The sequence below is a fragment of the Hydra vulgaris genome, chromosome 06 (assembly GCF_038396675.1).
Source record: "Hydra vulgaris chromosome 06, alternate assembly HydraT2T_AEP".
NCBI lineage: Eukaryota > Metazoa > Cnidaria > Hydrozoa > Anthoathecata > Hydridae > Hydra > Hydra vulgaris.
This window is the reverse complement of record NC_088925.1, coordinates 7,670,830-7,697,100: the sequence shown is the minus strand read 5'-3', so window position 1 is coordinate 7,697,100 and position 26,271 is coordinate 7,670,830. Positions and strand designations below refer to the sequence as shown.

At 26.8% G+C, this 26,271-nt stretch overlaps 1 protein-coding gene across 1 annotated transcript in view; it reads left to right on the top strand.

Annotated features, from left to right (window-relative positions):
• LOC100206936 (low-density lipoprotein receptor-related protein 1) overlaps nucleotides 1-26,271 on the top strand; it is a 125,489-nt gene that overhangs the window by 52,053 nt on the left and 47,165 nt on the right. Inside the window, exons 31-47 of the mRNA XM_065799115.1 lie at nucleotides 1,740-1,812; nucleotides 6,341-6,612; nucleotides 6,753-6,920; nucleotides 6,996-7,161; nucleotides 8,196-8,422; nucleotides 11,471-11,982; nucleotides 12,148-12,415; nucleotides 17,307-17,538; nucleotides 17,990-19,352; nucleotides 19,703-19,985; nucleotides 20,082-20,196; nucleotides 20,520-20,647; nucleotides 20,898-21,045; nucleotides 23,760-23,987; nucleotides 24,112-24,305; nucleotides 25,137-25,274; nucleotides 25,455-25,697. Coding sequence (XP_065655187.1) covers nucleotides 1,740-1,812; nucleotides 6,341-6,612; nucleotides 6,753-6,920; nucleotides 6,996-7,161; nucleotides 8,196-8,422; nucleotides 11,471-11,982; nucleotides 12,148-12,415; nucleotides 17,307-17,538; nucleotides 17,990-19,352; nucleotides 19,703-19,985; nucleotides 20,082-20,196; nucleotides 20,520-20,647; nucleotides 20,898-21,045; nucleotides 23,760-23,987; nucleotides 24,112-24,305; nucleotides 25,137-25,274; nucleotides 25,455-25,697 — 4,758 coding nt within the window. The remainder of the gene's footprint in view (nucleotides 1-1,739; nucleotides 1,813-6,340; nucleotides 6,613-6,752; nucleotides 6,921-6,995; nucleotides 7,162-8,195; nucleotides 8,423-11,470; nucleotides 11,983-12,147; nucleotides 12,416-17,306; nucleotides 17,539-17,989; nucleotides 19,353-19,702; nucleotides 19,986-20,081; nucleotides 20,197-20,519; nucleotides 20,648-20,897; nucleotides 21,046-23,759; nucleotides 23,988-24,111; nucleotides 24,306-25,136; nucleotides 25,275-25,454; nucleotides 25,698-26,271) is intronic.

The following is a 26,271-nucleotide window of genomic DNA, read 5'->3' as shown; positions in this document are numbered from 1 at the left end:
CAGTATTGATAGCAGTATTATCAAGAAGAACAGAATGTATACTTTCGAACTGTTATGTTCTTGTAAAACACTACGCATTTTAGTAGCAAGAACTAGTACTGTAACACCAGTAACAGAATTTGTCCTATGAGTCAAATAATTTCCACTAGATTCTCATTCTTCATAAGTAAATGTGAGGTGATGTTCAGGTTTAATGCATTTCTTTAGTACTTCTCCTTGAGGTAAGTTTATTACTTTACTTGTTTTAGTTATCTGATCAAGTTTGCTATCAACTCCAAGACAAATTAACTGTTTTTTTTGTTCTAAGTCCACATCTTCACTAACGATTTTTACTTTTGACTTGGCCCTATCTAATTTGCCTTTGTCAATCAAAATATCTTTTATATCAACATCGTTTTTCAGGAGATATTTTATGTCATGTAGTAAAGCATTTGCAAGGGCTGCAACTATGTTTTACGAACACTCGTTTCTGACTAGTTCCATTGTAAATCTTGGAAGTTTAACCAAGTTGTATTTTCCAATAGGATTATTTATTGGTTTCCATTCACCTTCATCCTAAAAAAAGTTAATAAAATTTGAAAAATTATTAATACTTTTTGTTTCATCTACTACAAATTTTTCATGTATTTATAAAATATTTACCTCCGTAATGGTTAAACCACTTATTTCTTTAATTAAGTTTATGTGTGGTATGAGGGATTCATCTTCATCAACTAGCTTATATTTAATTTTAAAACCAATTTTTAAATACAAACAAGATGCAATACTTTTAAATACAAACAAGAACTTTTAAATACAAAAAAGATTTGCAAACTTTAAATTTAAATACGTATAAAAGATTTAGCGAAAATTTATTGGCTTCTTAAAACAATTGCGCTTTTTAAAACAATTGCGCTTTTTAAAAAAATTGTTTATTGGTTACTTTATAAATTTAAAACAAGATATTTTAAAACAAGATTATTAGACTTAAAATAAAATATTTCAAAATTTGAAATTAACAATTTAACAAAACTAGTCCAAAATTAAGACTTGAAATGTAAATCCGCAAGCCATTTTTAAACCAGGATTCTTGAGATTTGGCAAAACCTCATTTCTAAACTAGACACAGTAACTGCAACAATACGCAACTTAAAATTCAAAAAAAAAGCTAAATATATATATATATATATATATATATATATATATATATATATATATATATATATATATATATATATATATATATATGTATGTATATATATATATATATAATATATATATATATATATATATATATATATATATATATATATGTGTATATATATGTATATATTTATATGTATATATAAATGTATAAAGTTTGCCATTTGTATATATTTTGTATGTGATATAAATTAATATTTTAGCATAATTAAGAAAATCAACTTTTTAGTTAGCTAACTAATAATTATTTCATTTTATTAATTTGTTTTACAAAAATTTCATTTTAATAGTTTATTTTACAATTTTATTAAATTTATTAACTTCTTTTACACAAGTTTAAATGTTTTGTTTTAATTCTTTTACAAAAGTTTAAGTGTTTAGTTTTCATTCTTTTACTTTTAACCTATAACTCTATCTACCTAATTTATTCTTTCACATTTCCTTTTTACATTATTTACTTTTATTTATTCATTGAAATTAATTTAATAGTTGCATGCTGTTTACATCAACATTTTTGAATGTAATTATTGTATAGCTTAAGTTTTTTTTTTTCTTAGGAACAAATGTATGCAGTGAAAATAATGGCGGCTGTGCTCATTTATGTCTTGCAACTTCAAACATTACAAAAAGGTCTTAAAATTTTTATTTTATTATAAAAGTATAATATATATATATATATTTTAGTTGTCATGACCTGTAAAATACGGGTCTAGGGGAGTTTATTTCTTACTCCTCTATTTTTATACTTATTCAGCTATTTATCTATCCTCAATTTTTTCACTTTTATGTTTTTTGAACAAATGTTAGAAAAATAATTAATTTAAACATTGGTTTTCTTATGTGTTTGTCATCGAATAGACTTAATTAGATTTTCTGTCGCCTCAACCAACATGCATTGTTTTGCATTTTTCCACATTAAAGAACATCAACCGTTTGTGAGACCATTTTATGGCTTGATCAATGTCTGATTGTAAAGCTAACATGTCTTCATTCAATTTTATGATGTTCATAAATTTTCTATCATCTGCGTAGAGCTTGAACTGGCTTGTAAAATTATCTGGCAGATCGTTTATAAATAGTACGAAAAGGAGAGGGCTGAGCATTGATCCACATAAATGCTTTCTCATTGATGCCATATGCTTTCAATTGGCTCAATAAGTGATTGAGTGGAACTTTATCAAATGCTTTTGCAAAATCAGTGTAGATCACATCAACTGGATACTTTTTGTGTTGGGCTTCTGTGAAGAAGTCGCAAGTTTCAAGGAGATTAGTCAAACAGCTTTTTCTTTGAATGAATCCGTGTTGTGCTATGCTTATTAAACCGTTTAAGTTACAGTGTAGCATTATCAGTGTAGCATTATTTTTTCATGTAATAAGCTCTCAAATATTTTGCATGGTATGGATGTGAGAGAAACTGGTCTATAATTCGATGCTTTTAGTTTGCTTCCTTTCTTGAAAAAGAGCGTGATGTTAAATTTTTTCCACAGGTCTGGTACATTGCTGGTACAAGCTTCTGCGCAGTGTTTAAGTACACAAGGGTGAACGTTATCAACACCGAGAGATTTAGATTCATCTAGGTTTGCAAGTTGAGCATGGATATCATTAATTAAAAAGATATTCTTGTCTAATATACATATTTTGTCAGTTCAGGGTTATAATTCTGGCATAGATCCATCTGGCTCGTTGAAAAATACTGATTGAAAATAATTGTTCAGGGTTGTGCAAATAATTTGAAGATCTGTTGAAATTGTTCCATCAGTTGTTTTTATAGAGTTGAATCCATATTTTGAGTTGGTTTTGTTTTTGATATGTGCGTGTAGCTTTTTAGGGTTGTTTTTATATAAATTAGCTTGGTTCTTTTCATAATCTAACACGGTTAATTTAAAGTTTTGGTTACATTTCTACATGCTTCTTTGTGCTTGTCTCTGAGCTCTCTATGTGTATGGCGACCAGAGGCGATATATTTATTCCAAAGTTCTTGTTTTGTTCTAATAGCTTTTAAAACTTCGTCTGTTATCCATGGTTTGTGTTTCTTCTTGAAAGGTAAGGTAGTCGACTGAATGAGTTCTGTTGTTAGTTCATCGTACATAATAGATTGTAACATTTACTAGCTAAGTAGTTTTCAAAAAAGCTGTTCCAATCGGTTAAATTTCATTTTAGCAAGAAATTAGTGTAGTCGGCTCTGCTCCAGATATAGCGTTTTCTTTGCACAATCAGTGCCACGTCTATCGTGCTATTCAGAACGAATTGTGATTAGAGCGTGAGATTGTTCCATAGTGTCCCCGAATGAGTCTTCCTCTTTCATCTCTATCAAGAGATCTGGTTTGTCTGTAATTACTAGGTCAAGAGTACTATTTGGCTCTGAAAATCTGTTGTTACGATATGTTTTAAAGGTGATCAATTGTGTGAGTAGGCATTCGTTTAAGCAATCTTGAAATCTCATGTCTCCTGGTCGTTCATTTAACATACAGCATATTTGACCGGTCCTTTTGTGGATGACATTCTAAAACGTTTGTCAAGAATCCCAGCATCTTTCAGTTCTTTGTTTTTCTTTTTAAGTCTAGCAAGAGTTTCGTTGAATGCTACTTGCTAAAAAAGTTTGCAGACAGGCAGAAAAATATTCAATTTTACTAATATTTCAGCGCATACACTACCTAGCCATCATATTACATACCAATTAAAAGATTTTCAGGTTAACAATTATGCTTTGGAAAAATATTGGTTATTTAACTAACATTTTAAAATTGGTTTGCAAAGCAACGGTTTATGAAAAGTTTAAAAGTTTGCAGACAAACTAAAGCTTTTAACATTTTCCCCATAACATTGCTAATATGTTGATAATTTAAAAAAAATACTTTGTGGAAATAGTTTAAAAACTTTATTTATAAGTGATTCAGATCATGGGATCTAAGAAATATATTTCATCTCCAGTGAAAAAATTGAAGTTTATTTCGTAAAACAGCTCAACTTTATGGAGTTGTTAAGTCTGCTGTTGGACAAATTATGAAGATGTATGAGCTTACTAGATCTACAAAGAATTAAAGCTAATCAGGAAGACCATGCAAAATAGCGCATTATCAGGATAAAAAGCTTGTGATACTAAGCAAAGGAAATTCCCTGTTTGACAGCTGTTGATATAAATGTACAAATGAGGCGTTTCTATGGAATGAATTGTAGTATTTCTACTATAAAACATCGTTTACACACGCTAATTTGGAAGATGCCCAGCTAAAAAATTCATTATTCTCTATAAGAAACCGTAACACCCAAAAGAATTTGCATCAGAGCATCTAAAGTGAAGTAGTCAACAATGGTAAAAAAAAATTTTTAAGTGATGAAAGCAAGTTTATGCTGTTCGGATGAGATGGAATCTAGAATGTTTGACATCAAGTTTGTACAAGATGCAATCTTAAATATTAACTGCCTACTTTAAATTATAGAGGAGGTAATATAATAGTTTAAGGATGTTTTAGCTGGGATGGAGTTGGTCTGCTCTCCATAGAATTACTGAGACTATGAATCAAGAAAAGTACAAAGATATGTGTAAGACTATGTTACCTCATGCGAAGGATAAAATGTCTCGAGGATGGGTATACTAACAGGATAATGATCCCAAATGTACAGCCGTATCAGTTTTAGAGTTTTTCAAAAAAAAGTAAAGTTAATGTTTTGAATCTCAATCACCTGACTCAAGTCCAATTGACCATCTATGGAAACATGTTGACTGTCAAATGAAAGGAATCAAGCTTACAAATCATGCTGTTTTATTTACTAAAATTAAGGAAATATGGGATTCTAAAAAAATCAATTGTCAACTATCAACTCCAAGATACTCAATTTTGTACAAAACTAAATTTGCAATTCTTATATGTAGTTTGGCAAGACATTAATAAACCAGACTTTTATCACTTTTCTTAATTGCTAATCTTCAACTTTTCTAATGTTAGTGAACAACTCAAACACATCAAATTAACACCAGCCAGCCATGATGCCATATCTAGCAATTTACTTTATGCTGCACGCCTTGAACTAGTTAAAGCTTTAGTTGTTATTTTTAATCATTGTATAAATGTATTGTACCATCTGAATGACTTTATGCAAACATCATTCTTATTTCAAAAGTTGATAACCAGTTTCTACCAACTGACTACCAACCGACTACCAACCGACTACCAACCAATCGCTATAATCTGCAACATGCAAATTAGTTAGATGATTCTTTGCAAAACATATTATATTGTACAAGATAAACTATTATCAAATAGCCAATTTGGTTTTCTTCCTCGGAGAAGTACAACTGATGCTATCAAGTAATAGATGACTGGATATGCTATTGACCGCAATATCTCACTAACAGCTATTTTCTTTGATGATTGACGTTGCATTAATTTAGTTTACTCAATCCCTTATAGATGCCAAGCCATTCTTGATTGTAAAGGATATCCTACAAATTACTAATGTAGTTTTGCTTTTTATATAAATTTTTGATCAAACATTTTTGAAAAATTTGTACTATTTAAAAAAAAAGTATATGCTAAAATATGAGTAAAATTCCATTATTTTTTGCCTGTCTGCAAACTTTTGGGCGCTATATATATATATATATATATATATATATATATATATATATATATATATATATATATATATATATATATATATATATATATATATATATATATATTTATTTATATATATTTATTTATATATATATACACACATATATGTATACATATATATATATATATATATATATATATATATATATATATATATATATATATATATATATATATATATATATATATATATATATATATATATATATATATATTTATTTATATATATATACACACATATATGTATACATATATATATATATATATATATATATATATATATATATATATATATATATATATATATATATATATATATATATATATATAAACACATATATGTATATATATATATACATATATATATAATATGCACACATGTAAGTATATATATGTGTGTATATATATATATACACATATATATATATATATAATATATATATATAATATGCACACAAATATGTATATATATACATATATATATATATTTTATATTATGTTACACTTTTATGTTTACTTTATTGAGTTTTTTTCAATAGATGTGTTTGTTCTCATGGAAAGCTTTCTGCAGATCAGCTCAACTGTGAAGAGTCATCTGAATTTTTGATTTTTGCCAAACGTAATGAGATACAGTTCCTTGATTTAAATCCATTTTATACATCAGCTCCTTATCCACCAATTACATTGCTAGATAATGCTATTGGTATTGATTTTGATTTTTCCAGAAAGATTATCTTCTATTCAGATATATTTAAGAAAGAAATTGGAAGCATAGAACTAGGTGGTGCTGAGAAAACAACCCTTGTTAAAGGTTCCTTAATATTTTTTAAGATATTAAAATGTTATTATTTAAAAAAAAATTTTTATCAAATTTATTTATGTTTTCAAAATAATCCAAACCTAAAATAAAATAATTTTTAAAATGTTAAAAATAGTTTGACTTGTTTTTAGGTTTGAAAACGCCAGATGGAATAGCATATGATTGGACTTCAGGAATGCTATATTGGACAGATGCTCAGGAAAAAACCATCAATCGCTTAACTAAAAACCAAACTAAAGAAGTTCTAGTTCACGATGAACTAGATGAACCAAGAGCAATTGCTCTTAGCCCCTGTGATGGTAGGAGAAACTTCCTGATAAATTAGTATGTTATTTAAACTTGTGTTGGTCTCATTTATTTTTATTTTTATTTAGCTTTAATGTATTGGACAGATTGGGGAAAGAAGCCTTATATTAAAAGAGCCTCTGTCAATGGATTAAACCCCATGGCTATCATTGAAACTAATCTTGGCTGGCCAAATGGCCTTACTGTTGATATTTCAGAAAATCGTATTTATTGGGCAGATGCAAGGACAGACAGGTGTTGTGATTTTCCTAAATTTTGAACCTAAATTTTTAGCAGCTATTTAACAACTTAAAATTATTGCTTAGCAATAAAATTGTATGCTTAACAATAAAGTTAACATAAATTCAATGTTTTTTTTTTTTGTTATTTTACCTCCCTAAGACCCAGAAGGCCACTACAGATGAGGAGGCTACTTAATTGCGGTTATAACCCTCTCTCAACTCTATAACTCCGAAACACGAACCTTGACGAACAAGGCCGCTGCACAGAGAAACAAGTTGAGCGCGGTACTACCAGGGACATGGTATACATGTGCAATAAGATTAGCATAAATGCACTTATTTGATATAAAATAACTTTTTGCACTGCAAATTGTCAAACACAAGTAAAAGGTCAATTGTAATCAAAACTTTTTATCATTTGTTAAGTCATTGTTTTGTAGTAGTAACTGAATGTGTGTAGTAGCAGTCAAAAAACTTTGATTAAAAATAATCATTTTTATTACAGTTACTTATTGCTTAGTATATATTGTTTCTATATTATTTTATAAAAAGTATTATCTTACTTAAATGTTAATAAAACATTAATCAAAGTATAAAAAAAATTTTATCTAAAAAATCTAATTAGTACTTTCAACTTGAAAGCATAATACTATTTGTATTATTTGTTAGTAATAATAATTAGTAAAAAAGGTAACGATACTTTAAACAATATTGATAAAAATTTAGTAAAAAAGGAGTTTACTTATCCTTTAAGTTGTTAAAAACAATAATTTCTATAACTAAAAAAAAAATAACTAAATTTTTTATCAATTAAAATTTTAAAAAATATAAACAGTTTAACATTGCTGAAAGCAGATGTGCATAACAACTGTGAAATTTATAAGTATAAACTGCAGAGCTTAACACTTTTAAACAAGGGTCAATATACAATTTCTTTGTTATTGACTAACACCCTGCTATATATTTTGTCTAACACCAACTTTATTTTTGCTAACACCCTGCTATATATTATGTTGCAATCATGTATGAATTTTTTTTATATTTAAGGATTGAATCAGCTGATATGAATGGTAGAGACAGAAGGACTGTAATTCAGAATGTTCCACATGTTTTTGGTGTGACACTACATGGGTTGTATTTGTATTGGACAGATTGGCACACAAAATCTGTAAAGCGTGCAGATAAACTTACTGGAAAGAATGTTAGAATATTTAAAGATAAACTTGATGCACAGCCTATGGATATCAAAGTCTACTCATCTTTAAGACAAAATTGTATATTTATTATCTATAATATATATATAAATAATATTTTTTTTTTAATCATAATATATATGTGTGTGGATATATACATACATACATACATACAAATGTATAAATATATATATATATATATATATATATATATATATATATATATATATATATATATATATATATATATATATATATATATATATATTATATATATATATATATATATATATACAGTCGCAAGCAGTGAATTGTACACAGCAGTAAATTTCTATGTTTTTATTTCTTTGTACCTAAATTTAAATAAGTTTTAATAGTTTGTATTATTATTTGAAATATATTGTAGTATTTTCTCCTCTTAGTTATGGATTAGTTATAAAAATAAAAAATACAGAATATGTAACCATTGAATTACGAGACGAAAAGATAAAAAGTAATCAAAGTTACTGCTTTGTACAATTCACTGCTTGCAACTGTATATATATATATATATACATATATATGAAGTTAGTGCTCTACCACTACATCACTACCTTTTAAATATATATATATATATATATATATATATATATATATATATATATATATATATATATATATATATATATATATATATATATATATATATATGTATATATATATATATATATATATATATATATATATATATATATATATATATATATATATATATGTATATATATGTATCAGTCTTCTATATCAGTTTTCATATACATTTATGTGTATGTATGTATATATATATATATATATGTATATATACATACATATGTCAGTCTTCTCTGTTTGCCCAGTGCTTTTACCCTCAAGTCTTTTTGCGCTCTCCCACATACCCGCATAAACTTTAGCAAGCGCATAAAAAAGTACTTGCCAAAAAATTAAAATTCTACATTTTTTTTTTTGTTCGTCAAATACTTTTATGAAAAATTGTGAAACACTTTTATTCTTGATTTACTTAATTAAGAGTTTAAATAAAATGTTCTTTTTTCTGTTTTTTGTTTTAATTATTTTGTTTAGGTGAATTACTTTGCTATTTTTAAGATAATTATTTTATTCAGAATTTAAATATTTTTTTTTTTTATGTTTATGTTGTGTTTTAATTATTTTAATTTAGAACTAAAAGTGTTTATTTTGATGCTATTATTTTAGTTATATATCTAGAACTTAAAGTCTTCTCTTTGCTTTTTTTTTTTTTTTCCTTTAATTATTTTGTTTAATATTTATATTAAACTTTATATATTTTTCATTTTTTTGCCTTTTATATTTTAATCACTTAATCTAGAATTGTGTCTAAAATGTCTGTTTGCTATTTTTTTAAATTATTTCATTTAGAAAAACATTCTTTTCATTCAAAATATTTCTCTGTTTTTGTTTTAATTTAAATAGCAAATAAACATGAATTTTTAAAATCACGCACGCCAGCCTTAAAATGACCATTTGGCTAGCGCTTTTTTGTGTGCTGGCATTAAATCTTGAACGGAGAAGACTAATATCTATATTGATTTAAAATTTTAAACAAATAATAAAAGAAAAATGTTTTTCACAATTTTATTTAATATATTTATCAAATTAAAAAAAGTAGTCATTCAACTTGTTTAACATCTATTTTTTGGCAGCATTTTCAATGAACCACTACACTTTCTCAAACTTTATCTTCGTCATTTCAATGAACCATTAATTAATTTCTTAATCATTTTGTCTCACATCTCTGCATACACTTGTTTAATTGGCTCACAAAGTTCACAAATGTAGAGGGTTTATCCTTGTATATATATATATTTCAAGTAGCCTCAAATTAAAAAATTTTAAGGAGAAATATCAGGAGAACGAGAATGTCATTTAATTGGATCTTGTCTGCCTGTCCATTGTTGAGGAAATTTTTAATTAAGCTAGCTTATTACTTGAAAGAAGCAATGAGCCAAAAATGTGGTATGTGGTTTCAAAATGATGCCCTATCTTTTTGAAAGTGCATGCCACGTTGTTTAATTTGAGGCCATAAAAACTCTTCAACCATTTGTAAATATGAATCACCTCTGACCATAATGTCAAAAAAATTTAGATCAATTAGAAGCAACTCTTATGTTTAGTTACAAAAATTATTTATTAAAACCTTAATTTTGAAAGGGTTGAAATTTCAAATGGTCAAAACTTTCAAACACTAAAAAATTTTCATATGAAATTTGAAATCTTTTGATAAGTTTAAATTTAAATGCAAAAAGTAGTAGATAAAATAACAAAATGACAGAATACAATAGCAATATGACAAAGCAATTTTTAAAAAAAAAAAAGCATTACAAGGCAGTAGTAGAATATGGATTCTGAATGATTTTTATTTTGCATTAGTTCTAATTTATGCTGAAAGATTTTGTTATAATCAAAAATCTTCACAAACCTTTGTTTCTAATAGTTGTAGCCGTAACAACAGCAGCTGGACAACAATTTTGTAATGGAAACAACAAATGCTTCCATTATAAAACAAAATTACATTGATGGAACAGAGTTAAACCTCATTAAGTTGCATAACTTAACATAAGTTGTTTAGCAAAATTTATGTTATAAAACAATTGTGGCGGAAATAGAAACCTAAGACACCTTTTGAACGTTCAAAAGGCGTTCAAAAGATTTTTGAAAGGCATCTTTTTTATGTTTTGTGGTTAGCAACTTTTATCTTTGGTTTTTTAAGAGTTCTCAATTCTTTTGAACTGCATAGATATTGTGGTGGGATTGATTCATTATGCCTCAGTTTCTCAAAGTTCTTTGCATCGTGTCATTTTGTAAAAATTATTGGCTATCAGTAAATTTGATTTAATACTAATTAAATACAATATTGTAATTGTATGTATTTTAAATGTATTTGTGAAATAAAATGTTTATGTACTAATGTTTAACTAATAGAGATTTTTTGAATTAAAACTGGCAGTTTTTTTAAACATGACATAATAATACATATCAATGCTGAAACAGAGATCATCCCTGCAGAACCACAATGGTTCACAAGGTTATTGCAACCACTGCTATAATTATAACCTGTTTTTAAAATTTTAAATTTAGGTACTTATTCAACTTGCTTTAATAACACCTGCTCACATAGTTGTCAATCAGTGAATGGAAGAGCTGTGTGTTCATGTCCAGCTCAAATGGTTTTAGTTGATAATTTTAGATGCATATCCCAAATCATTACTCCACAGTGCAAAGATAAATCAAATATGTTTGTATGCGCAAGTGGTCAACAGTGCATTGAGATGGAACACATATGTGATGGAGAGAAAGACTGTGAAGATAACTCAGATGAAGATAAGAGTGTTTGCAGTAATTGTCCTTCAAACCGTTTTACTTGCAAGAGTACTGGAAAATGCATACAGTTGCGTTTTAAATGTGATGGAGAAGCTGATTGTGAGGATGGCAGTGATGAATTTGGCTGCAAACCAGAATGCAAAGAAGGTTATTTCAAATGTGTTAATGGAAAATGTATTCAACCACGTTTTAATTGTAATGGAGAAAATGATTGTGGAGATAATTCAGATGAAGAGAGCTGTCCTCCCTCTAAATGCTTGCCTAATTTTGTAAGATTATCTAGTAAAAAATTTTTACACATATTTAACTTCTTTTTTTTTTTTTTTTCATTTTGAAATTTTTTTGTTATAAATTAACATACAATATATTTTTTATATTTTTTATATTTGATATTTTTTCTTTTTCTTTTTGTAGCTTTTACTTTTTATTTTTAGTTCAAATGTGAAACCTCTACAGGTTGTGTGCGAGATGGGTGGGTATGCGATGGCATGAACGATTGTACTGATGGTTCTGATGAAAAGTTGTCAAATTGCAAAAAGGATAAGTGTTCAACTGAATATTTTCAGTGTGATGATCAGCGCAAGTGCATTCCATTATCATGGAAGTGTGACAAAGAGTTTGATTGTTTTGATGGCTCTGATGAAAAAATTTGTGATTTACACAATATCACTTGCTCAGATAACAAGCATTTATGTGGAGACGGTGAGTGCTTTTTTAACATACTAATGAAAAAATTGCAACAACAAAAATTAAATTCAATGTTAGCTGAAAAGTACCAAATTAAAAGCTTTCCCTACTGCAACTTTGTTTTTTTTTATTGCACTGCTTTTGCATTAATAGTTGTAACAAGTTTATTGTGGTTACAACCTTTCTCAACTCTTTAACTCTGAAACACAAACCTTGGCAAATGATTTCTGAGTTTGATCCTCACCACAGGCAACTTTTCACTTAAGAAGCGAGAGCTCTATCACTACCACATGGAGTATTTGTTTGGTTAAATAATATTTTTCTAGAAATTCCTAGAAAGTTCTGGAAGCTTTAAGACCTTTTCAAGAGTTGGGTGTATATAAAACATGAAATAGCCTATCATACCAATTAAAATTTCTGAATCCTAACATAAATGGTCTTTAACATTGTGTGTTTTCACATTGTGAAAAATTGACATTTTTAAAGACCATGTGCGGTAGTGTCTGATTTATGATTTTTAGTTGCATCAGTCAAAGCCACAATATTTGTTATTAGATATCACAGTTGGTATTTGCTTCATCATGAAACATTTTAAAACTTACAGAACTCTCTCAGAATTTTTAGAAAAATTGCACATTTCTTTTTTTCACAAAACGCATGTTTAAACTGTTGAACATGTCAGTGTTATATGAAAAATTGATTCATTGGGTAATGTTAAAGTTAAGCAGGTAGTCCACTCTTCTGGAAATACTGGAAAAAAGGCTTTTTTTAAAAAGCATGTTGGAAAAACTGGAAAATATATGCTTTGAGCAACATTGCTGGAAAAACTAGAAATTTTTTTCCAAAAAAATGTGTTATGGAAGTCCTTACTTTTGTTATCTTTTTTTCTGAATAATTCTCAATGGTGTTGAGTATGGTGTTCATAGTGTTAATGGTTTATTAATTTGTTTTTTTTGGAGTACACATCAGGGCCCAAATTAACGCAATAAAATCTAATTGCAAAAAAAAAAAAAATTTGGTTAAAAAATTAATATTATTGAGATATTACTTTTAATAACTGTTTTTACTTAACATGATACTTTAAAAAGTAAAAGTAAAAAAGTAAGAGTAAAAACGTACACAAGTTTATTTTAGTAATTAATTTTAGGTTTTTTAGGTTTACTTTTGTTTATAAATACAGTGGGCATCTTTAAGACAATTTTTGATTTAGAAGTAACATTAATGCTGAAATTTAAGTGCTTTTTCAATACTGATGCTGGAAAAAGATAAGTGTTTTAGGACCAATATCCTGGAAAACCATATCTAAATGAATTATTAAGTGTTTGTATTTTTTTAAATTTTAAGTAAAAACCCTGTAAAGCCTAAAGTGCTGCATTCCAAAGGCATTCATTTTTTGCTTAGGTTTTGGCAAGAGGTCATAAACAGTGACTGTGCATATATTGTTGAAGGTTAGTTAAGAAGTTAAAAAAAATTTATAAATAAATTTTTCTGAAAAAATGCCTTAAGGCTTAAAAGGCTTTTTAGCCAACCCAATTGAAAGTTAAATTTAACTTATATATGTATATATATATACATATATATATATATATATATATATATATATATATATATATATATATATATATATATATATATATATATATATATATATATATATATATATATATATATATAATTATATATATATATATATATAATTATATATATATATAAGTATATATATATATATAAATATATATATATATATATATATATATATATATATATGTATATATATATATATATATATATATATATATATATATATATATATATATATATATATATATATATATATATATATATATATATATATTAGAGTGGTCCAAGTTACTGTGTTGAAATTTTTTTATTAATATCAATTTGGGTCATAATTGCTTTTTTCTATACATGAAAGGAGTCCTTAAGCCAAAAATGAGACAGATTCAGTAATATTTAGGTGGCGCAAAGTTTAGCAATTTTAACAGACACTAAAAATATTATGTAATTTTTCAATTTTTTTTGGCTTATCTGAAGTTATTTCATTTTTTGTTCGGTGGTTTCATTTAGTATATTTTAACCTCTAAGTGTGAGAGTAAGTACTAAGTAATGGTAGTTTTAGTTCATGTGAAATGTAATAAATGTATAATAATTTTATAATAAATTAAATATAGTCATCTGTAAAATGAGACTTTAAAAAGAAATATATTATTTGTATAGCAACCTTTTTTGCTTACTTACTTAATTTTAATTTAAGTCAACTTTTAGTTGCTTTCACTTTTTCTCATGTTTGTATTTCCTGCATGAGTCTATTATTAATATGATTATTGATTATTAAGTCAATTATAATTTAGTAATAAATTATTATATGACACGCAGTTGTCTCTAATTTGAATTCTTCAATGATTCCAAGGTAAATTATATTTTTAAAATTAAATAAAATATTGTTCAATCTGAAAATTGTTATTATTAAACTAAAAATTATCATTCTGTAGTAGACTAGTAGTAGTAGTACTAGGTTATTTCAATCATTTATTAAATTTTTTTTTAATGTTTGCATGAAACAGAAGTTTTTTATAACATAAACAGAACTGGTAAACTCTAGGCAATGGTTGTTGCTTCATTGTTTAGATAAAAATGGCAAAAGCTCCAACAACTAGAAGTTCTGCCAGTCTGTGGTTAATTCGAAAATTAACCAAAGAGTTGGAATGCTCCACACTTCCTTCGAATCAACAAGTAGTGGCAAACTTCTTCTACTATCACAAGGAAGAAAAGAATTCATTAAACTCAAGTGCCAATATTGCCATATTATCTGTCTTTCGTTACTGAAAAAAGACGAGAATACCGACTACGCCAGTTAGATATGCTGCCAAAAAATTGCTGAAGTTACATAATATCTACAAGTCATTAAAAAAAAGTCTCACAAAAAATTTCGAAGGATACAGAATGAAAGATGAAATTTTCTAAAATGATTTACACGAACTTTTTGATGTTGCAAGATCAGATGCATTTCAGATTATGCACAATGAGGAAGTCAAAGCGTTTCTGGTATCCCAGCATTATCCGTTGTTCTAGAATGGATACACGCAAGTCCAAAGCAGTCAAGGACCAAAAATCATATCCGACCCAGGTACCACTTCTGTTGCACTGGGATGGAAAACTCCTACCAGATATTGTCCAGACAAATGTAAAGGTAGATAGAATTGCAATCCTAGTTTCTGGAGCTGGAGAAGAAAAGTTACTTGGGGTTCTTAAAATCATCAGGGGAACAGGTGAGGAGCTGAACTTTTGGATAGACGTTGAACTATTGGATAGTTGGCATCTTAAAGACAAAATACGTGGGCTTGTTTTCGATACAACAGCCTCAAACACAGGCTTAAAGTCTGGAGCTTGCACAATTATTAAAAAAACTCTCAAGAAAGACCTTGTGTGGATAGCATGTCGCCACCATGTTTTTGTAGTTATACTTTCTAATGTATTTGCATCACCATATCTTGGAGCTACCACTGGACCTGATGTAGGTTTATACAAACGATTTCAAAAAGAATGGCCAACATTTGACCAAAGCAAATATGATGCTGCTGATAAAACGCTCTTCAGTGGATCTATGACTGATCTCCGCGATAAAATGGTTGCATACTACAAAGAAGCTGTAAAAACCCATCACCAACACCAAGAAAAAAAAAAGGCTTGCCAAGACTATGGCAATATATATATACATACATACATACATACATACATACATACATACATACATACATACATACATACATACATACATACATACATACATACATACATACATACATACATGCATACATGTATACATGCATACATACATACATACATACATACATACATACATACATACATACATTCATACACACACACACTTGCATACAGAGAAAGGGCTTGCTCTACATACCACTTTCAGTACCTTTTTTTTTGCGCTTTGATTTCTTGGAATTTCAGGCTAGTCCACCTTCTGCAAAGAAAGAAGTATAAATGCAGTACATCAAAGAAAAAACAAAAATAATTACATCTGCAAGTTTTCAGTGGCTAATTACTGCATGAGTTGCTTTTGCAACTAAATATCTGCCTTTTTAGCATTTTATGGTATAGAAACAAGTTATTTAATTTCTTTTCTTGAAACAACAATGGCAACTCAAAATTCTTCTACAGAAAAAATGGCTAGAAGAGGTTTTTCATTGACATAAACAATCAAATGCCCATCATTAGAAAAATAAACTCTCAGCAGCCATAGATAGCTTTTATGGTTAAAAGGTTATCATGCTTCTATAAATGATTCTCACACAAAGTGGAGAATTTTTTCAACAATACATCATTATTATGTTCTTACATCATGTTTCAATACATCATTGTATGTTCTTGTTTTTTATTTAATAACCTGAAAAAATAAGTATAAGTAAACAAATAAAATGTTTTTAGTTCAAAGATAATCAAAAAATAAATTTATGCTTAAATAATTTCAAATGCACTCTCAGATATTAAACAAAAAATTTGCTGTTGTTTAGGTTCTTGATTATTCTTATTTCAAATAATGTTGGCAGTGATATTTTATTTTTTAAAAGTAACAAAATAAGCAAATAACTTTAAAAAGATGAGCTTTGAATTTTTAACTCATGTAACAATACATAAATTGCTAATATATTATAAATTGTTTTAAATGATAATAAATAATTCAATATATTAATCATAAATATATTCATCTTAAGGTTCTCATATCTCATGATTATTATCTTTTCTAAAGTATAGCTTTATTTAATTTTTATTAAATATTTGTAACTTATCTTTTTTTTGCAGTAAATCGTTAGTACAAGTTATTGTAACTTGTACTAATGATTTACTTTCGAATAACTTTTTTTAGGAAGTTGTATTTCTGCACTGTTTAATTGTGATGGTGAAAGTGATTGTTCTGATGGTTCTGATGAAAAAAACTGCAACAGAACATGCCTTCCAAATGAGTTTAGATGTCTGACTACTTCAAGATGCATCCCTATATATTATCAGTGTGATGGTGACAATGACTGTGGAGATAACTCTGATGAATCTGATAGAAATGGTTGCAATAAACATACTTGCAAGAAAGGAGAGTTCCAGTAATTTTTTTTTGTTTTTGTTTTTTACCATACTAAGTTTGTGAATGTAAGTATAAATAAAAAGTTGTTTACAATGTATATGAAGTACTATAATACTTGCAATAATGCTCTACACTTTAATTGGTACATATAAATATGAATACATGGTCAGTTGTATTTAAGATATAATTGACCATGTAAGGCATACAAATTTACTTTTACTTTTTGCATTACTACTTTTTTATAGTAATAATTTTCAGTATTTTGTTAGTTTTGGTTAATTTAATTTAATTTGGTTAAGTTAATTTTAAGCTAGGTTAAGATAAAGTTAAGGTTTAGTTAAATTTAACTATACAAGTTAAATTTAATTAAAAACCTTTTTTGAAATGTGAAAAAATTTTTCATAAAAAGATTTTGTTTTTGAAATTTTTAAGATTTTGTCTCATATTTTTTTAAATTATTTATCTTAAAGATGTTCAGATGGAATGTGCATACGAGAAGATTGGCGTTGTGATCATGAGACAGATTGTGCAGATGCTTCTGATGAACTTGGATGTAATTGCAATATTCTAACATCTTTTAAGTGTTCATCAGGGGAATGTTTATCCAAAATTGTTAAATGTGATGGCACAAAAAATTGTAAAGATGGCTCTGATGAAAGTGAGAGTTTTTGTCCTTGCAATGGAGGAAAGTTTATGTGTAGAAGCAATAGCAGTGAATGTATTTTAGAGTCACAAGTTTGTAACAAACAAAAAGATTGTTCCGATGGGTCTGATGAAAAGTCTTGTTTCATTAATGAATGCGCTCATGCTTCATTAAATCTTTGTGCTCATATTTGCAAAGATCTCCCACAAGGCTATGAGTGTTTATGTAAAAATGGTTATAAATTAGAAAGTGATAAGATGTCATGTGTTTCTAATTGTGATGATTATGCAAACCACGGTTGCTCCCAACTGTGTCAAACTCTAAATAACAGTATAAATGGGGAACACCACTGCAGTTGTGCGCCTGGTTATTCTTTAGATATTAATTTACGATCTTGTAAACATAACTCAGATGTAAAACCATTCTTACTAATTGCAAGTAAGCAGTCAATAAATTTTTTGTCAATCTCTCAAAATCCACTTACATATGATATTTTAAAAAGAGCTAGAAGGGATGCTATATCTGTTGACTTTGATTGGAAAACTCAATCTTTTCTCTGGATTGATTTAAACCCTGGTGAAATTCAAAGGTCTGGTTTTAACAAAAGCTCTGAGGTAAAATCAGTGTTGAAAGATATATCTCCCAATCCTTTTGATATATCTTTTGAATGGATTGGTAAGAACTTATATTTTACTGACTGGGCACATGATAGCATTTATGTTACAAATATGCAAGGTCAGTATAAGAAAAAATTATTTAAAGACCGTATAAATCAACCATTATATTTAGTTTGTCATCCAAAGTCAGGATATTTGTATTATACTTCTAAAACATCAGGAATAAATTACTATGGTTCAATTTCACGAGTTGGTTTAGATGGTTCAAAAAAAGAAGTGCTTTTTTCCAAAGATATTAAATACCCCCAAGGTTTGACCATTGATCATGTTACACAAACTCTGTACTGGAGTGATTCAGTTCTTAAACGAATTGAATATGTACATTTAAGTGACCCCAAACTGACTCGTAAAATACTCGTTAAAATTGCAGGAGATGTTTTTAGTCTCTCATTGTTTGAAGATTATTTGTATTATTCATCTCAAGATCCTTTCACTTTAAATAGAGTTCATCGGTGGACGGGTCAAAATTTAACAGTGATTAAGAAAAGTAAAGACAAGTTTTACAGTGTTAAGGTTTTAAATGTTTTTTTTTATTATTCTCATATTTCCATTATATTTCAGTTAGTTAAATAATTAATCTTTTTAGGAGGCAAAATTAATTTAGTGTAAACATGTGCATGTGTGTGTAAGTATGTATATATATATATATATATATATATATATATATATATATATATATATATATATATATATATATATATATATATATATGTATTATGGGCTTTGACAAGTTTTTTATATATCAGTTATGGTGCAGGGTTGCTATCATTTATGCAGTTTCTGTTTTGCATACTTTGAGTTTTAGTGTATAATTGTTTTTATATTAATGGTAAAATACTGTTATAAATAAAAATTACTTTAAGGTAGTACATCCATTGCAGCAACCTGTAATTGATAATCCATGCAAAGATGCTGGTTGTTCTATCTTTTGTTTACTCTCTCCTGGGACTGGATACCAATGTGATTGCCCTGATAACTTTCATTTAAGTAGTAGTGATGGTAAAACATGTCTATCCAACTGTACCACTGGTCAGTTTAAATGTAATAATAACAGGTGTATTTCAAATGCTTGGCATTGTGATTCAGAAAATGACTGTGGAGACAATTCAGATGAAATAAAATGTGATATAGTTGACTGTGGTTCAAGTAAGTTTTAAATTAGTGAAAAATATAAATTATACACTAAATAGTAAGTTTAACAAAGTATCAAGCTTCATCCATTTTATTCATTTATTTTACTAGATATGTTTTTTTGCAATAATGGCAATTGCACTCGTCAGTTTTATATATGTGATGGTGACAATGATTGTGGTGACTATAGTGATGAGTTGAACTGTAAAGATAGGCAATGTTTTAGGTAATACTATAATTTGCTGTGCTCATTTCAGTTTAAAATCTTTTGTATATTACACAATGAGCCTCAGTATTAAGTTAGTAGATAGAATTGTTATATTAAATTCTTATTTAAAGTTTGAATCTTTCTCCACTTTGCAAAGTTGTAAAGAAAAAAATTATTTTAAAAATCCTGGTAAAACTTTTATTGATTCATTTTACCTTCATAATAATAACAATAGTTAGAGGAATGTTTTATAAAGTTTATATTTGACTAATGCTCCATTAAGTTGAACAAATAAAACACCCCAAAAAAGTTCAGGATTTATTTCCTATTTTTAATTGTAGTTATCAGTTTCGATGTGCCAATGATCTTTGTATTTTACAAAGCAAACGTTGTGATGGAAAAAATGATTGTGGGGACCAATCAGATGAAGAAAAATGCACAAATGTGACAAATTTATGTTCTCTTGAAAGTAAGAAAAATCAGTCAATTTTTGTTAGCATTTTTATTTTTATTACATTATAACTTTGAATAAAGGTTTGTGTGAGGACGCATTTTTTTATGTGTTAAAAAGGAAAAATTAACTAGTCATTAGTTTTAATAGTATTACTAATGGTTTTTTTTTATATAAAGTCTAGTTTTCTTATTTCATATAAGTATATTTTTCACATAAACTAGATAAAAAATGTACATAAAGTATATTTTTTCATATTTAATTGCAGCAAGCTTCCAATGCAAAAATGGGCAATGTATAGCTAAACAATGGAAATGTGATGGTGATTATGATTGCACTGACAGAAGTGACGAACAATTAGAAGAATGCAGTTTTAAACAATGCCCAAAAGGATTTTTCAAATGCAATAATAAAAGGTAGCACATATATAAAATTAAGTTTTAACATGAATAAATAAAATTTTAACATATAAGAAATAACAATTAGTAACAGTGCTTTAGTATAAATAAATATTTATAGCATAAAGAAAAGTAAATTTTCAGTTGAGATAAAAAAAGTAATTTATTTTTGTCTTATATGTTTTGCTGATTTAAAAAATATTTTTTATAAGTCACATTAAATCTAGATTTTTCAGACAAAAAAAAATAGAAGCAGTATAACAAAAAAATCATTTTTTATTTGTTTATGCAACACAAAGATCACAAAAAGTGACCAATGGAGCCGTCCAGTTACATAGACCTGGAAGATGTAATAATAGAATCAGATTGTAGATGATGTCGATTAGGTAAAAAGCATAAATGAATGTAAAGACTATTTAGTGGGAGGAATAAAATTTAACAACTCAGGAAGAGGGGGAATCATAACTCACACTCTAGTCATCCTTAGCAAATGATAAGACAATGGTCTATGAGTAAACAAGTCAATATAAATCTGCTGGTTTATTAATGGCAACCATGACTAAAATTATCGCACTATACAAAAACAATAAAATAAGTAGATAATAAATAAAATAGTAAGTAAAATATATAAAATAATAAAATAATAAGTAAAATTAATAAATCATAATTCGGGCAATATAAAAAGAAAAGATAAGCTAATAAATGTGGTACTATTTATGGTCTAAACTCTAGATAATAAATTGAAAACTGATAATCACCTGTGTAACATAAAAATATATAAATGTTGTTAATGTAACAATTACATAATATAAAGCTCACAAAGCGCTAAAATTCATGGTTGTAAGAGGTAACAAAATTATCAAATTAGCCGATTTTAAAAATATTTTATATGTGCTGCATTAAATCTATATTTTTCAGACAAAAAAAAAAGCAGTATAATAAAGAAATCATTTTTTTTGTTGTTATTGTTGTAATAATTGCCCTTCACATTTTTATTGTACCTCCCCATACTCTTAAATCAAATAAATGCCTTAAATAAAATTACCTTTAATTAGTATATGTACTGAGGCTTCCACATATGGTTACCTCTTTATGACATTATCACTGATTCAAGTCAATCAAATTCGTATTTTTGCAGTAATTTAAAAATTTTTTAATTTTATATGCATTCGCAATTAATTTAATGGTTTTGGCTTTAATGTAATGCTTTAATGTTGGATAAATGTCAAAGTAATTAAAAGTAATTTGTGGTCAAAAAAATAGTTTTTTACCTTCTGTGTTCCCTAAGCCAATAAATAGAAATATATATATATATATATATATATATATATATATATATATATATATATATATATATATATACATACATACATGGATATATATATATATATTTATATATATATATGTATATATGTATATATATATACATGGATATATATATATATATGTATATATATATATATATATATATATATATATATATATATATATATATATACATATATATATATATATATATATATATATATATATATATATATATATATATATATATATATATATATATATATATATATATAAATATATATATATATATATATATATATATATATATATAACCCCTAACTGGTTTTGTATTTTGACAAAAAGTAAAAATTAAAATATGCAAGACTGAAATTTTTTTTTTTATTACTTGATAGACTGCCTGCCCCAACCAAACCCTCAGTCGATGTAGTCCCTTGCGAGTCAGGCTATAAGATAGTCGATGTAGCAACACTCCGTGCATGATTTACAGTAAAAAAAATTAAATAAAAACATTTTATTAAAAAAAATAAAAACATTGTTTATATTTTTAAAAACATTCAGAATGTTTTGAAAACATTCAGAATGTTTTGAAAACATTCAGAATGTTTTGAAAACATTCAGAATGTTTTGAAAACATTCAGAATGTTTTGAAAACATTCAGAATGTTTTGAAAACATTCAGAATGTTTTGAAAACATTCAGAATGTTTTGAAAACATTCAGAATGTTTTGAAAACATTCAGAATGTTTTGAAAACATTCAGAATGTTTTGAAAACATTCAGAATGTTTTGAAAACATTCAGAATGTTTTGAAAACATTCAGAATGTTTTGAAAACATTCAGAATGTTTTGAAAACATTCAGAATGTTTTGAAAACATTCAGAATGTTTTGAAAACATTCAGAATGTTTTGAAAACATTCAGAATGTTTTGAAAACATTCAGAATGTTTTGAAAACATTCAGAATGTTTTGAAAACATTCAGAATGTTTTGAAAACATTCAGAATGTTTTGAAAACATTCAGAATGTTTTGAAAACATTCTGGTCAATTAAGTTTGCGTTTTTGCGGCTTTTTTAAAAAACGATTAATTTGTAATTAAATTAATGGTTTTAACTTTCTGACAACAAGCAAATGTTGGACAAAAGTCAAAAGTAATTAAAAGTGACGTTTTTGTTGGCATAAGAATCATTTTTTTCCTTATGTACTCCCAAATGCAACAATCTCTCTCTCTCTCTCTCTCTCTCTCTCTCTCTCTCTCTCTCTCTCTATATATATATATATATATATATATATATATTCATTCATCTCCTCTAAAGGCTGAGATAGATCTCAGCAAAAGTTTCTTGTCTAATGTTATTAAATTATCTTCATTTTCATTTTACCTAGGTATTTTATGTTTCATTTGTATATTTTTTTGTATTTGTACTAGATGTATATTGAATCGCTACAAATGTGATGGAGATAATGACTGTAAAGACAATAGTGACGAGGAATCACCTGAATGTAATAGTGAAAAATGCAACCCAAGTAATCATTTTCTTTGTGAAAATAAAAAATGCATCTCAAAGCTGTGGCGTTGTGATGGTGAGAGGGATTGCAATGATGGCTCAGATGAAGCAAACTGCTCTAAAATGGCATGCCCAAATAACAGATTTTTGTTAGTTTTTTTTTTTGTTTTTTGTTTTTTTTGTTTGTTTGTTTGTTTGTTGGTTTGCTTCCTTTTTGTGGGCTGGTAGTATAAATTTTTTTCCTTCTAATTTGATAATATTTTTATCATTAAGATGTAACAACCAAAATTGTGTTGCAAAAGACTTTGTGTGTGATCAAGATAATGATTGTGGTGACAATTCTGATGAAAAAAATTGCAACAATATGTGTTCAAAAGATCAGTTCAAATGTAGCGATGGAAAATGTATTGAAAGTTCATGGCGTTGTGATAATGTAGCTGATTGTCTGGATAAATCTGATGAAATTAGTAAGCTTTACTTTTTACATTTTTTCCCATTGCTTTATATAAAAAATATTAAATAAAAATCTTTTTTTAATTGCATAATTTTAATATATTTGATACAAGTCTTTTTTTACTGTATAATTTAAAAAAGTTTATTTTCAGTTTTCTTAAAATTTTCAATATTCCAAACGATATATGACTACCATTCATAAAAGACATTACCGATATAAGATTACCGATATTTTTTTATTAAAATATGTGTGTGCATGTGTGTGTGTGTTTAAAACAGAGACTCAAAGCAATGAGGATATCTGATAAAAATAGATTGATATTCAAGAATAATTTTTTTGATGTGGACATATCAGATATAAAGATGGTTGTATATTCTAGTGATTGGAGGTATAAGAAACAAGTAAAGGTAACATAAAAATACTAAAGTTAAAAAAAGTACTCATACTAGATTATAAATAGAAAAACACATACAAATGTAGAAGTGACAATGGAAAGTGTACATCTAATTGGAGCACAGAATGTACTATAATTTCAATAATGAAAAGCACACAAAAAAAAAAGAAAAAACTTCTGTATGGTTTAAATAATAATCAACAGCTTTTTGAATTTTGAATAAATCTCAACAAAACTAAAATGATATAGTGCTAATTAGTTTTACTTTTTTCTACCATTACCATGGTTACTTACATCTTTGGTCTAATATTTTTAAATTAATGATTATGTTATTACACTGGTAAATGGTGGAGTTCTTAGTGTATTACCAAGTAATAATTGTGTTTCAAATATATCATTTTTAGGTAATCAACATTTTTTTAGTCTTGTTCCCGCTATATTTGCTTTTAGATTGCATTTCTTCTGCAAAACCTTTGTGTCCTTCAAGTTTGTTTCAGTGTCACGATGGCTCCTGTATTCGACAAGATTGGGTTTGTGACAATATGACTGATTGCTTTGATGGGTCTGATGAAGGCTTTACGATGTGCAGTAAGAAAGATTTTTTATTAACAACTAAATAACTACTATACTTTCTGTTGAAAATTGAAAATTGAAATATGGAAATCATTTCTTTGTTTTAAATAAACCATTATCATTTGTATAAGAAATTGAGTTCACAAAATTAAATTATTTAAAAAGTAATTTGTTTATGTATTCAATATATTTTAGGTTCAAAAACATTCTGTAATCCCGAAGTTAAATTTCCATGTGCCACATCTGGTATTTGTTTACGAAAATATAGATATTGTAATGGTATTCAAGATTGTGAAGATGGTAGTGATGAAAAATCATGTCCAACAAAAGACTGTAAGATAACTGATTTAAAATGTGGAGATGGCTCTTGTGTTGATGAAAAAAAAAGGTGCGATTATTACAGAGATTGTGCAAATAATGAAGATGAAAATGATTGTGGTAAGTTTTTCTGAAAAAAAAAAAGTTACTTTTGTGATAGTTTAAAAGTATTTAATATGTGTAATAATATTGTAGAATGTTTAATAAGTAGTTATGCTAATTTAGTTATGCTTATTTAAAATTATTACATAATTAACATAATTAGTTTTGAATAATTATATAGTATTAGAATTTATAGTTTTAAAGATAAAGCAAATCACTGGGAAAAAATAATAATAAAGTATAAATTTGCTGTATCATATTACTATCATGCCTAGAATCATTAAAAAAACCCTATTGCTCGGCCTATACAAAGGTATGATTATAATGTTTTTTAAACATTTTCTTTCCATTCAAATGTATCATTTTTTTTAATCATTGTAATCACATATTGAATCATGTGAATAGACAATCATATCCTTTTGTCATAGTTAAAATGAATTTGTTTATAAACATAGTCAAACAAAAAGGTTAAACATTATTAATGATAAACATGGAATTTTTTTTTCAACATTTATCATTAATATGTTTGAAATAAAAAGAAAAGTCATTATATTTTAAATTAAAAACATTTACCTAATTTAAACTGATTGAA